The sequence below is a fragment of the Centropristis striata genome, chromosome 2 (genome assembly GCF_030273125.1).
Source record: "Centropristis striata isolate RG_2023a ecotype Rhode Island chromosome 2, C.striata_1.0, whole genome shotgun sequence".
Lineage (NCBI taxonomy): Eukaryota > Metazoa > Chordata > Actinopteri > Perciformes > Serranidae > Centropristis > Centropristis striata.
The window spans coordinates 28,446,382-28,462,070 of record NC_081518.1 but is presented as its reverse complement, the minus strand read 5'-3'; the positions used below and the strand labels follow the sequence as shown (position 1 = coordinate 28,462,070).

At 40.6% G+C, this 15,689-nt stretch overlaps 1 protein-coding gene across 1 annotated transcript in view; it reads left to right on the top strand.

Annotated features, from left to right (window-relative positions):
• LOC131983354 (SH3 and multiple ankyrin repeat domains protein 2-like) overlaps positions 1-15,689 on the top strand; it is a 270,915-nt gene that overhangs the window by 93,642 nt on the left and 161,584 nt on the right. The window contains exons 5-6 of the mRNA XM_059348080.1: positions 1,400-1,471; positions 7,877-7,985. Coding sequence (XP_059204063.1) covers positions 1,400-1,471; positions 7,877-7,985 — 181 coding nt within the window. The remainder of the gene's footprint in view (positions 1-1,399; positions 1,472-7,876; positions 7,986-15,689) is intronic.

Here is a 15,689-nt window from a genome sequence, read left to right as displayed (position 1 = left end):
AGGCAGTTTTCTGGGGAAAAAAGCAAAAGAAATCTAGACATATAAAATCCAGCTCACCTCATGCAGCTCTCTGCTCTCTAGTAACCTGTCCTGGTCATTTAAATCATCCCGATCATAATTATGATCCTGGTGTTGTTATATAGCAGCAATAATCTGAGAATCACCGCCCGTTTTCTCACTTTGAGATGACAGACTGATGCGAGGCTCCAGCTACAGAAACATAAACTTGAAATATCTGCTTCTGGCTGCAGTTAGCAGAAGGCTAAAAAAATTAGCAACTTCTTTGTCTCAACCTCTGAAATGTTTTGTTGATATTGACACATTGTAGTTTATTGTGTTTGTCTGACTCTCTTTTGAACTGTTTTTGAGGAGTCTGTCTTCAGAATCAGAATCAGATTAATGGGCCAGGTATGTGTGCACATACTAGGAATTTGACTCCAGTTTTACCCTCTCTCTTGAACAAGAAATACAGAAATTCAAATATAAAAATATTAGGTCAGGAAGGTGAAAAAATATTAAAAGTAGTGCAATAGTAGAAATCCTTTTCATTTCTTTTTCGGGTTGCTTTGCAGTACAAGCAGTTGTTAAAGTTGCTAATGCTGGAAGAACAGCTTTTTTTGCAGGACTTTCCATCTTTAAAAGGAACGTGCACATGAATCTTCACTGTAAACAGCCAACAGGAACCCTTTCTCTGAAATGACCTGTGATGAGTCTCCTGCCCGAAGGCTGAAAACAGAGCAGAGAGGAGGAGCAGAAGTCTAGTTTCCTCACAGACAGTTTGAATAACAATATGCTGAGAGATTATCATGGAGTTTTTCCAGGATGATCCCCAAAACCACCGCCTACTCCAGCTTTAAGCTTCTCAGCAACACTGCTATGACAGAGCTGTCTGACAGAAATAATAAATATTTGTTCCTGCGATGTGATTAGCTGTTATATTGAAGTGGTATATTTTATATGGCTCACCCCGACTACGACTGTCAACTGCGACCGACTGCAGAAAACTGTACCATTTTAATATTGTTTTTCAGCAAGAAAGAGCTGTTAAAGTAAATAAAAGATGAAATGATCAACCTGAAATTGCAGGTTATTACACTGACAGAATTCTAATAAATAAAAACATTATTATAATAAACAATCCCATGGCAACAAAACAGCCTTCAAAGAAAAGATATAATGTAGTTCAGATTTCACACTTCCTGCAGGTAAAGATAACATAAAAGTATTGAGATGTGCTGTGAATTAAACGGACACGTCTTGATCTCCTCGCGATGGTCTTTGAAGATGCACTCAGAGGTGTGAAGTAAACAACTCACCACTCAGAGGGAAAGGTTATCTGAGCTCAGAGCTTTAATATAATCTGTAAATAATGTAAATAATTTGTCTTTTCACTCAACAGTTTCGCTACAAGAGCAGAGTGTACAGGCAGCCCAACGTGGACGAGAAGCAGATCGCCAAACTTCATACGAAGGTAAGAATTTTCCCAAAAACTCCCAGAATAAAAACTCTGAATCTGAAGTGTAAGCCTCGTGATAATGTGACAAATCATTTGCAGTTTTACGAGAGCCACAAACAAGTTCCAGATTTGGCTCTGAGCACAAAGTGGTTATGCAAATGTGGCAATTAACACGTCACCTGGACATGTTTATTCTAACTCAAACAAACACATGCATCATTCCCTGTGTGTGCTAGAATCAAGTTTTCAAGAGTTTGCTTGTACAGTTGCAGTGAGTGGATATAAAAATGCCACAGAGGGAAAACATAATAAAAGTAATTTATATACTAGAAGCATAAAACATATTGTTTGCTGTGCTTCGTCCTGACTGAGAGTTTAGAGCTGCAGATAAAGACTCAGAGAGGGAAGCAGCTGAATCAGTTGGTCAGCGACAGACTGCCTCTCTTCCTCTCCGCTATGTTTGGAAATAGTGGGAAATAGGGATGGGAATAATGAATCAACGATTGATTCATGGTCGATCATCTGGAATTTTTAATCGATCTCTCTCTCTCTCTCTCTCTCTCTCTCTCTCTGTCTATATATATATGTATATATATATATATATGACAATTAAGTCGGATACAGTTACAGTTTGCAAACTGAAAGTTGCAATAAAAACACATAGAAATACAAGAGTATTAATTTGAGAGAAACTAGCTTACTGTATCAAATCTTGCTAGCATGAATTACTAGGTTTAATTTGATCCAAAATGTATTAAACACAAAACATATTTAAATAGTCAAGATTACTGGGAAAACTAACCTTGTACCTCTTCGGGGCTAAAACATAAAACACTGAACTCCTTGACATTATTTTTACAGTTAAATCCCACTTGAGTTAGTTTTACGATTGACAGGATCAAGTCTCTTTTCATCCTTTCAAAATAAAAGTGTCCGTTATCAAAACAGGCTTTTGCACAGTATTGTATATCTTTTATTTTGCCCATGTATGCATGTTTTTATACATACTGGAGTATGTATAAAAACATAGCGATTAATCGATTAATTGATCGTAATGTTTTAGATGCTGTTGAGAAATGCATTGAGGAAACCTTTAAAATTAAATTATCTGACGCCAACTCAAAATCCTCACCTATTTCTCTGCACCGATCGTTTTGATGGGGAATGATGAGCAGGAGACGTCCGAGTTCTCAGTTTTGCTTCATTCTATTACAATACGTCAAGAAATTTGCAGTTACAGCGTCTTTCTCTACACGTCCCTGACATCACATTAGGCTGGTCAGTTCATGGAGGTTGGACATCGTATAATTTCGCTAAAACCTAATTGTATAGCCTAACAATGTTTTACTAATAATGTATAATTTTTTTATTAATTTTTTAATAATTTTTACTAATAATGTAGGTTGATCTCTTCCAGAGGGTGCGTTGATTTGTCAGTTTTAATCAATATTGTGGACACGTCATGTCACCAAGCAGAGAAGACCGTTATCTTTCTGCTCAGCTCACCATGTCCGTGACCTGACCTGTTACCAAAACATTCAGAACACAACCTCCTGCCTTGTTATGACTTGCAGAGATATTAGTGGAGACACAGATTTTGCAATGTCCACATAAAATATAAAACATAAAATATATATTTTTGTGATTATAGAATCTTACTCTAAATAGGGCAGATGAAGTTTAAACAGATGCAGTACATTTTTTTAGTTGAATCATAGTTTAAAAACAATATTAGCACATGATCATTGTATCAAAGCATCTTGCATGCACAGAGAGGACACACACACACACACACATATAATGAATTACGCATGCATAGATAGTGATGTTCGTCACACAGAGACTGACAACAGAGACGGATAACAGATTCTTTCTAACAATGCTCAGGTTGGCAGCTTTCTTCCAAACGCCCATCCCTAGTGGGAAAGGTTTGCAGCTCAGAGGCAGACTGGAGAGTAAGCAGCTGAATAGTGCTGCCCACCTCAGTCTGACTGTCCTGTGATGACTGTTTCACGCCAACATAGAATAAAACGTACAACTTATGGCATTAAGTATCGAGCTGCTTCACTGGCTGACTGGGTGTCTGTCTGGTTTGGGGCGGGGCCATTAATACCATTTTATTTCCAATTAAGATTTTGGCTTATAACTCTTATATAAACATTATAATAAAGATAAAACTACTTTAGTGATGCACTCTGTTTCACATTGATTCTCTTGTTTGAAAAATCATTACAACATCAAATTACTTTTTTATTATCTTTATTTATTTATTTATTTATTTATTTATTTATTTATTTATTTGAATGTACAGTGCTTAACACATTTATTAGACCAGCTGTCATAAAAACAAGAAAACATAAATATTTTAGAACTCTTTCAAAAACTTGTTTAAAACTAAAATGTCATTGTTATTTATTTGGAAAAATATAACAATCACATTAATGTTGTACTTTTTACTGCATTTATCTGACAGCTTTTGTCACTAACCACTTCACAGATTCAGATTTTTATCATCAAAATACATGTTTGATTTATAAAATAGGATATAATTAGGTGGAGGTTATGAAACTCTCCATTCTGCCCCATTACTTTAATGTGAATTATTTTCTGTTGAGACTTCTGCACTTTAATAATGTGAACAGAGTGTTTTTACAGGAAAGTACTGCTGCTTTTATTAAAAAGTTATATTTTTGCATTATGAAGAAGGACTTTATTTGCAGTGCTTAATAAATTAATTAACCACCTGTCACAAATCAAATTTATTTGGCAAATAACAAACAGAATTCACCTTTTTATAGCCAGATTTGAGCTGAAATTAATCAGCAGAACATTCAACCACTAAAACTCATATTTCATTCTTCAGGAATGCAAGTAAATAACTATAATTTGACTCTTAATCAAGAAATATTAATGTGTTTTACTATTTTTACAGGGTTTTGTAAAACAGTAAAATTGAAAATTCATGGATAACAATAATAATTATATTTTAGCATTACAAATATAATTTGGGTTAAAGAGCTTCTACATATTGCTGTATTAACCATTACAGAAACATAAAACATGATTTTGGTAATTACTTATGCTGTTAATTTAGGACAGCTGTGGCACAAACCGCTGGGCTAGTACATCTGCTAAGCACTGTACATATACAGTATATTTCTATCCAGCCAGCGTGGATTATTTGAGACTGATGTATGATTATGAGTGAATATGCCCGGACTTGAACTGTGTGACAGCAGACGGACGGAATAGAAGAATTCAAGCAGGCTCCCAGTGTCTGATCTGTCATTTTGGTTTATATTTGGAGCTTCTGTTCCTCTGTGATGATCTGTATGTGTGTATCCTGCTCAGAAGGAGTCCACCCCTCCCTCCTTTACTCTGTCTCTGTTTCTCCCACATGAAATGAAGTAAATCTCTCCAGTTAAATGAATATTTCTCTGCTCTCCCTGGCTGTGTGCGGCTGGCTCTGGGCTGCTGTCCCACAGCTACTGTAATCCTGTAGAGCAGCCAAAGCATAAGTGTCTCTGGCAGCTCCGTGTTACCAGCACACCAGGAAACTGTCTGACAGCTGCTCCGATTCTACAGACGAAAAGGAAGGAAGGAGGCTGAGGAATGGAAAAGAGGAAGATGTGTTTAGTAAATGTGGAGCAGAGAGATGATAAAACACTCAAACACATTCACTCTGTGCAAAAGCCATTAGTCAGAAACTGATAAACATTTATATCTTCTCTTCTTTTCTCATTTCTTGGCCTGACCTGTTTGGGCAGGATGGAGCTCTGTGGTTGGCTGAAGCTCACACTGAGACAGCCAATCAGTGGCCAGCTTTCCAACCTGTTTCAACAGAGGGAGAGAAAGGGTGAGAGAGAAGGACAGGGAAAGAGAGAAAGAGGGAGGGAGAGAGAAGGACAGGGAAAGAGAGAAAGAGGGAGGGAGAGAGAGAGAGGGAGGGGGAGAGAGCAAGGGAGAGGGAGAAAGAGGGAGAAAGAGAGAGGAAGAGGGAGGGGGAGAGAGAGAGGGAGGGAAAGAGAAAGGGAGGGAGGGAGAGAGAAAGAGATAGGGAGAGAGAGGGAGGGGGAGAGAGCAAGGGAGAGGGAGAGAGAGGGGGAAAGAGGGAGGGAGACGGAGAGAGATGGAGGGAGTGAGGGAGAAAGAGAGAGGAAGAGGGAGGAGAGAGAGGGAGAAAGTGAGAGGGAGAGGGAGAAAGAGGGAGGGAGACGGAGAGAGATGGAGAAGGAGAGAGGGGGACAGAGAGAGGAAGAGGGAGAGAGAGAGTGAGGGAAGAGAGGGGGAGAAAGAGAGAGAGAAGGGGAGAGGGGGAGAAAGGGAGGGAGTGAGAGTGAGAGGGAGAGGGAGAAAGTGAGAGGGGGAGAGGGGGGCTTCTACCAGACTCTGATTCACCAGGCCTGCAGACACACACACACACACACACACACACACACACACACACACACACACACAGGGGACATATCAGCTACAGTGTGTATAAACACGGGGCCGTGCAGGTGAACTCTTGACATTTCTAAATATTAAACTGCAGTGACTCATCATGATGGAAATCCAAACAGAAGCTGCAGCTCTCTGGTCGAACCTGTTCACTTTATTCTCTCACTTCATTAAAGTTCGAGAATCATACTGAACTATGGGAGATATAGAAATAATAGACCAATGAAGATAGCAAATATTTAGCTAATAGAATATAATAATAATAATGCAGTTGTTGATGAGTCATGAAGTCAATTAACCCTTTGGAGTCGTGGACTGTTTTGACCATGTTAATACTTGTGATTTTGCCTTTATAGGCCACATTAACAAATGTTTGTCATGCTAACTATTTGTATCATTTTTTCAGCACAATATGACCAAACAATTACTTTTCACTTTGGAGCAACATATTGGACCCACACACACACACACACACACACACACACACACACACACACACACACACACACAAAAGCATAAAATCAGAGTTTCTGTTTGTTTTTTAGAAATGCATCCATGCATAACAAGCATTTCAAAGTATTTAAAAGTATTTTAGCATCAAATATTCCAGTTTCACTTCACCAGCATTGTGACAGATTCACAGACTTTTGGTGGATTGTTACAGGTTATAAAATGTTTGAGTTCTGCAGATACTCTGTCTGCTGTTCAGTCTGCAGCTGCATGTTGTCAGCCTGATAATCAGCCTGAATTATCATTTGTTTGTTGCTTCATTATTCTTAGTGTTCGTGTTTTCAGTTTGGGAGTTGTTTAGCAGCGACTGAGAGATTTTGTAAGCAGACATTATATCAAACTCTAGAAAGCAGTAAAGAGGCGGGTCCAATCCAAACATCCACACTCACAGATGTCCCTGGTGAGTCTGTGAGGCTCAGTGCTGTCCTGCTGACAATAAACTTTGAATTGAATTGAATTGAAACATTAAGAAGGTCTCAAGAGGATCCATCAAAACTGCAAGGAAGGGATGTATATGATACATTACACACATGCTTTATTCACCAACTATTTAAACGATTTGTCTCAATTATGCTGCTTGGTTTTTCCACTCTGTGAGGCAAAAGTCTGGAAGATGTTCGCCATGAAGAAAATAAAAAAAGTGAAATAAAAAGTAACAGGAACAGGCCTGTAAAATCTGTGAGTTCAGGTGAAATCTGGAAATCTGTATCCAGATGTGTGATATGCAGGATCAGGACAGAGGTATTGTGTTGGTATTTGCTGATCTATTTCTGATTATTTGTGTGTCGGTACGAGGATGCTAGCTGTTACACTGTCCTGAATGATGCTGCATGTGGTGGGAATAACTGAGACTATAATAATAAATAAATAAGTCTCCCTCCTGTGCTGGCTGGTGCTCCTGGATGTGGATGTGGGGCTTGGTGATGTGATGAGGACATCCCTGCCTCTCCCTCTCCTCTCCTCCCACCGCCTGTCCCTGCCTTTCTACTCCTCCTCTTTTTATTCTGCTGCCTCTCCTCCCCGGTCGATCCTTTTATTGCCACCCATTGTCTTTTTCTTCTTCTGCTATCTCACTCTTCATTCCTCATTTTCTGCTCTCCTTCGGGGAGCTGCTCTCTTATCTATTTTTATCATGCGGCCTGGAAAGAAAGCAGACAGGAGGAGAAGAGAGAGGAGCCGTTCCACTCCCCACGATGGCCACGCTCTGAATCCTGTCATCTCTCCTCCTCTGCTTCCTGCTCTCACCAGCCTTTTATTCTGCCTTCTATTCCTCCATCTCTAACACTGTATTCCTAAACGCTTCCTTTTCACTTTTCACAGTTGTTTGACCCTCTACACCTTCCTCTATCTCTACTTCTATTTCAGTCTCTGTGCAGCTCTGAACCTCTATCCTTTCTCTTTCTCACACCCACCTCCGTTGTTCTTTCTTCTCTGTGTAATAACTCTTCCGCTCCTCTCATTGTGCAGGCCAACCTAAGGAAGTTCATGGACCTCATCCAGCATAATCAGGTGGACAAAGTGTCAAAGATGCTGGAGAGAGGCCTCGATCCGAACTACCATGACAGTGACACTGGTGGTAAGGAGTCACTCTGCACACAAACACACACACACACACACACACACACACACACACAAACACAGACCTAAATCTGAGTCTCAGTGGAACATGGGAGTCCCAAAATGAGCAAATAAAGTCGTCAGCACTTGCAAATGAAGTGTGTAACACTTGAAATGATGCACAGCAGCGGCAGGAAACAGAAGTGTTTCAGCCTCAGGCTTTCCTCTCAGATTCACACACATTTGTGCGAGTCCTGAAAGTAAACGAGCTGAATTGAAATGTAAGTTTGTATTTGTGTGTGTGCCTACATATGAGTTCTTCCTACACCAGGGTGTTCTCCAGAACCAACAAGATCTCCAACCTAAACCACAGAGTAGGCTGTTTGTCAGCACCACCAATAACAACCTATATAAGCGTTTGTCAAACTACCTATATGAGAATTTCAAGACTCGTGGTTACAGAGCAGAGTGTTCTGAAAATAACGCATACGTCATTATACATTCACGTACGGTTCACGGTTGTAAAAAAAAGGTGGTTTGGTTGAATTTTGGCCACTGACCTAGGTTTAGGGCAGAAAATGGTGACATAGTTACGTTAACCCATTAAGGCCTAAAACGCCTGGAAAAACATGCCTGGAAAACCTATGGGCGATTTTGAAAGAACCTCCTAAAACCTGAAGTTTTTCTGGAAATTCAACAGAAGATTTTTCAGCCTCTGTAGCAGATAGAAATGAAATTCAAAAAGTATTTGAGAGCTTATACCGCATGTATTCTGATCATGATTCTGATGCATTTCATTGGCCAAGAGACAGAAAATAGGTGGAAAAAAATACAAATACTACAAAATGACATATCCGCTGTCCCGGCCTTAATGGTAGAGTGACGCAACAGCGCTCCCGGTTTCAATGGTAGAAATGCAGTAATGCTTTCCCGGCGTCAATGGGTTAAAACATGATGCACAAAGCTTGAACCATGGAAGTTCCAAGATGTTTCAGTCACATTGTTAACTTTTGTTTTCACACGGGATGCAAAACCCGTTCTCCTGGGTAAAAGTCCTGGGTTTGTTCAGCCCTCCCACCATTGAGTGTGAATTCTGCCATTTATACTCATTGACAATGATTACTTCTCACATGCTAGAGGGCGGGGGAGGACAGTCTCAAATGTAAATATGGGTCAATTATTGCTGACTGTACAAACAACCTGTGGGGATCATTTCTGAGGGGAGACCAGTCTCAGGTGACGTCAGGTCGGGTTTCTCCAGAAGTTGATTGTGTTCTTTTTCACTGTGTTTTTCAATTTTGTTTTGGCTTACTGCTGCAGTATGAACACACTGCCCACATTAAAATGAAAGGGAGGACTGGCTTTTCTTCCTGAAACACTTGATTTGGTATGAATTAGGGTTGGGTGATTTCTACTGCATTGACACACAGTTTGAAGATGTCCACAGTGAAACATCACAATGGACGAGGATATCTTCAGTGCAAGTCATCCCAACTGATCAAATCATATGGGCACAAGACCAACGAATGACATAATGTCTGTCATCTTATCCATCCTGACCTACTTCCCTCCAAAATGAGTGCATTCCATAGACTGTAGAAATATGTGCATTTGTAAAAGTTTGCATTAGTTTTAACTACTTCTCTTTCTCTTTGGATTAGTTCAGACCTTTGGTTGAACTTGCAAAATCAATCCGTGCACAGTTGATGAATCAGAATCTGCAGCCTCAGAAACACAAAGCTGAAACAAAGAAATAATGGAGAAAGATTAAACTCTTCATCAGCTCCTCCAGAACCCCCAGAATGATCATTAATAATCCCAAATGTCCTTAGGACAATATTCTCTTTCTGTGTGCCCGTGGGTCGATTCCTGCTCAGGCTTAGTTTACTTGCAGGCTGAACTCGGGTCTAGAATGACTTGTACAGTATGTAGGTTAACTGGTAATGAGAGACAGCTGGGTGTCATTTTCACAGCTGAGCCAGCGATTCTTCTGCAGGTCTTTATGTGTGCAACATTGGACCCGATCACCTGAACTCACCTGCGCACATACAGTTTTTTTTCAACAGGATACAAATAGCCTTGAGGATAATTACACCTGATCAAAGTGAGCGAGAGCCAAACTGACAGAAACACACAGAGACTGGCAGCTGCAGCGACAAATAACAAGCAGCTGCAAATGAATAGTGCAGAAATATATTTTCCTGCACCTCATTGTTCAAAAATACCTGCATTCTCTGTGAGGACTATGATGACTTTTCTTCGTTCAGGTATTTCTGTATATTGACACCCAAACTGATTCATACAACAGGATCTGAATGGATAAGACAGAATATAATTTGGACCAGGCATGCCTCAGGTCCTGGAGCCGGTTCCTCGGAACCATGTGGACCTGTGAAGATTTTGAGTTTGTTCATCCAAATCACAAAAACACACATTGTCTCACCTTCCACTTCCACTGGTCGCCGTGCAGGCACTAGAGATGTGAATCAGTGTATCGGCTCCACGATACGATTTTATCCTGATCCTTGAGTCACGATATGATATTAATGCATTTTTAAGAATTTTGCGATATGGTCAGTATTGATACAATATATTGCGATTTAACTGTTTAACTGCATTTTGTGTCCACAAAATTAAATTCAATCAAGAATTGTTTTGTCCAATAAGTTCTCTATTCATCTCTCTTTAGTCTTTTTATTTCTCCACAATGAGAGTCAAACCCACAGACTGACCAACAAAGTATTCAGTCAAACTGAACTGAACTGATATCAAACATGTATGGACGACAACAACTGCAACATTTTATCAAACTTTCAAAAATAACAAGCTTCACTGCTGTAAATTTTTTGGAATGAAAAAAAAAACAACTTCAACAATTTCCCGACATGATATCCTGATACACCTGGTGCCTATAGATTCCTTACATCTTCTAGTTTCATATGATATCTCCAGTATATTCCTTAAATATTGATGCTTGCCGGCCATGAATCGATATAATATTACCACACAAAATATTGCAATACTATACTGTATCTATTTTTCCCGCACCTCTAGAAACGATGGAGAAGGATGGAAATATGTTCATAGTTTTCAAAGCATTGCAATCACTGGCAGTGTTTTTCTACTAAAGCAGTCATATCCGTGACAACTGTTGACATTGAGGTCAATTAATTAATCTGAGTTACCAACGAGCTTTGCAGTGCAAAACAGAAATATGCCTTTGTTTTTCATTCAAATGAATCTGACAATACATTTCCATCCAGTCTTATTATGTTCCAGCTCATTTACCTAGATTTGTCTGTCATTTTCCACTCACCATCTAAATACAATGAGAAAATATAATTTCACCAATATGTTCTGGTTTTACATCATTTTTCGACTACAGAAAGCATCCATGAGCTCTCATGTTATCAGGCTGCTGTTGAGAAAGATGCTCGTGTCCCTGATGGATTTCTCTCCTGAATAGCTGGCAGTGATAACTCATGTTAACTACGAGCTCAACAACAAATCAAGTCAAGTGCACGAGTGAGTGGATGTGCATGTTTGGAGATAATACGTTATTATTCTTGCCAGGCTGCAGTCTCCTCAGACCCTGCTCTCTGCCTACCAGTGGGCCTGGGAGGACCTTCCGCTCTAATCCTCGCCCGGTGCTGCTGGAACACCTGCTCACTTTGACTTTATGGCACATTTGTGAGCCATGTTGAGAAAACGTTGACATTAGGACTCAGCTCATTACTCCGGGCGCTGCCTGCCCCCCGCTGTGGCTCTGTGTAGAAACATGGAGCCAAGTATTTGGCTACATAACTCTGTTTACTCAGGATGCAACGGGCTGACTGAACACACACTTCTCTCTCAGGGATACCTGTACACAGCTCACACACCTGGAAGTTACTCAGCACAAACAATCCTCCACTGCTGGCTCCAGGGCAGCATACTCCTCTGCAGAAACTGGCTGTTTGCTCCCTTTTTGACCTTGTGCACATCTGTGCTATTTAACAGGGACTTTTATGTTTGGCAGCAAAGCCAAACAGCCTCTCTGTTCCTCACTGCAGCGACACTAACCAGAGCTGGAATGGAAACAGGCTGTTTGCTCCCTCTTTACTGAGCCTTTTCAGACTGGAGGAACTTTTTCACGGTTCTCACACACCCCAATAACCAAGGAGTCGCAGGGTCAAAAGGCGCCATGTTCTTGGGGAACAACCATAGACTGTATAAAAGGGTACAACCAGGCGGCAACCTCCATTTGACCATTAATTTCAATGCAAAATGAGAAAACTTTTTTAGGACAGCACTATGGTCTCAATCGCTAGTAAAAAATCTTCTTGAAGACAATTTGATGTTAATAGTTCATGAAATAAATAATGGCCCCATTTAGAACAAAATAGAAGATAATGAATCGTATGATTTGGGGCGTGGCTACCTTTGATTGACAGGTCACTGACAAGGCGAGCCATCATTAGGAGAGAAGCATAACAATGCGTATCCACGGCACTGTGTCAATAAAGTTATATATAACATTATATAGATATTAAAAAGGATGTTTAGTGGTTTGGTCTCATAACTTTGACCCTTTCACACTGTATTTTTACTTTATGACAGTTTATTTGAATGTTTTGTTTATAAAATGTCTTGTTCAGCGTTTGTTTGGACAAACAGACACTCCAAGGAGTCGCTGTTCATTTTTCTGAGCTCAGTCACGAACATTTAGTTTTTTGTTTTTTGCCGAAATGACCATCCCAGTTAATGCTCATGTAGTCAGTGTCGTCAGATCCCTCTCGCTCCTCCACAGTCCAAATATGGTCTGCTCCCTGTATCAGAAACAAGATGGCGACACAAGATGGTGACGAGTATAATGCTTCCAACGGACCGTCAACAGGTGACGTCATGGTCACTACGTCCATTATTTATATACAGTCTATGGGTACAACACATGCTGAGATTAACTGGAGCTGTGAAATGGGAGTGTTATGGCAGAGGGCGCCATAAAAGGATAGTTTCCATCCAGGTGCTCATGGAGTGTGCACGTGCTGACAGGACAAGGGTGATCTATGATTTTACAACACTTGTTGAGTCTTTCTGCAGGTGCACGCCAGATTTTACTGCATGTGTTGCTCCCCAAGTGTTGCACCCTTTAACCCCATGTCTTCACCTCCTTTTACACTCCCTGCAAAGAACTATGAAGAAGTTGTTTGTTTTTAGCTCCTGTTTCAGCATTGCTGGTCTTCCAGCACCAGAGGAAGCTTGATTGTTGGTTGGTGAAATGCATTAATGCAGCACCTGAAAATGACATTTATATTCACAAGTAAAACCTGTTTGCTGTATAAAAAAACTACAACACAAATTACAGCTTGCAACAAATCATTCATATTGGCTTTTTGATGAGTATCATGTTCAATGGGATGGGGGGTCAGCGATCTATATAATTGACAGGAAACTCTGAAGGCTTGTACCGCTGCAGGGAGTCGGGTTCAGAGCCGTGCTGCTCCTATTACCGTGGCTCCGATAACCACACAGCTGTGCTGGCACATGGGGGCACTCATCAGCCAGGGAGGAGGAAAGAAAACCGAACTGGTTCATCTTTAAAAAGAACAAAAGGAGCGATCCTTTCTGAAAAGGCTCCTTTTTAGTACTACTCTGTTTTCCTCGCTGTGTTGGGATAACGGATTAGCTTTTCAAAATACTTTCACCACTCATCTGAAGCAGCCTGCATTTAAAAGCTCATTATAATCATTTGGTAAGCAGGGCTGGCTTACCTGAGTGTTGACAATTATGTTTATTTATGATCATTTAATGAATATGTCGAGGGTATCTCAGCAGAGCAGCCAGTATTGAGTGGACAGAGATTGGCTGGAAAAAAACGGGTCTATTGAGGCAAATGAAGGTGAAGCTGAGAGGAGAAGGCGTTATTAAGCAGAGAATTGAGGTTATCTTAATAGGCTTTGAGCACCATTGTTAACTGAATGCTTATTGCTGAAGGGGAGCGGCGTCCCTGCAGATTAGGACTCTCGTTGCTCACCAGCTATTGATTTCAACTGTCCAGCAAAAGCTCTTCATTGTGATTAAGAAAATAAAAGCGAAACACTCGTCTCCTTGCTGCTGCTGCTGACTACACACAGCTGGAGAAACCGCGGCTCATTCACCAGCCACTCACTGCCATTCAGACTGGTACAATGTGAGAAACGACTGTTGCACATCTGAAAATTGCCCAAACTGATCTGTCACAACAAACAGAGATTTAATTTACTTTGGTGGATGTTCAGTTTTATCCCTTTTCACTGTTCTGTCAATCATCAGACCTCCCAGAGAGGTTTTCAAATAAAAGCAACATATATGATATATATGATATATAAATATGCTGACTGCCCCTTATTTATTTCTAATGGCTACTGAACCACATGCCACCAAACACAGTGGTAACCATTAGCCGAATAGGGGGAAAAGTGGCCACCGGGAACTGTGTACAACGTCCGTTGTCCGGTGCTTGTTGTAAACAAACAGAGATTGCTAAGTGAACACCTCCTGCAGCAGCAGCACATACACACTGTACTGCTACAGAGCTAACTGTAGCTAACTGCCGCTAACATCGGCTCTTCTTAACGAGCCGGCCTGCTCGTTAAGAATCTATCCAATCAGTAACCAGGCTTTTTTCAGTGGAGAAAAAAGGCCCTGCTCTTCCACAGGGACGAAAAAAGTCCAGACAAAAGACGGCTCCGGACTGCTCGTATTCAAATTAGGGGCATTTTGGCGAGTGAGACCCGCCTCATTCCGGGTATTGCCCGGTAGTGGAAACAGCCCTATAATTATTACACGCCCTAACTATTAAAGAATCATATCAACACTTCTCACTGTATGCTGGTGATGTTCTTATATTCATATATACACAAGAGACATAAACAATTCCACTTAAACTAAACTTTCTGGAAACTTTTAAAGCATTTTCTGGGTTATGGATAACCTGAAAGGAAAGTGAATTGATACCTTTCACTACCAACATAAAGCAACATGCAGCAGTCGGGGATAGTCTAACATCTGTTAGTGTGTGAGGGGAACAGATAAACCTCAGTCAGTCAATCAAACAGGTTTGCATTTTATAAACTGAATCTGGACGCAGTCGGGACGTGTGAACTGATTACCGACCCAACTGCAAACAGGTGCTGCCAACAGCCAATGAAAGAGAGGCTGGGACACAGCAAACAGAGTCAGAAGACGACGGGCAGTAGCAGGAATTTATTGACCCAAACCCGTTTTTTACGTCTTGATGTTTTTTCCCGAGAGCTACACAGGCAGCAACACAGAAGCTGACTGTTGTCCATGTTTGTTTTCTTTTTCCTCCTCTTCTTCTTCTCCTTAAAGTTTTATTGGCAAACAAGAAATTGGTGCATTATACTGCCACCAACTGGTCTGTTTGTTTAACCCTCAAAATGTGGAGAGATTGCTGTGTTCAGTTGCTTCAGTTGGTTTGACAGATCATGCAGTCTGATCATCAGGAGCAGTTGATCTTCAGTCTTTCAGTCGTCCTAAAAACATCTCCTGAAACCATCATGTAGTGTGAACTCCAAGTCTTTTCAAAATCTGTAAAGAATGTGGAAGTTGTGTAGAGTGTGTCCTCAGCTTTAGAGAGTGACTGATGAGTCACACTGGAAGACCTTACCTTTCAATCCTTCATAGCATTAAAAAAAAATAGAATTCAACAGTTTTCCCATTTCTGTGGAACTGAAATTGC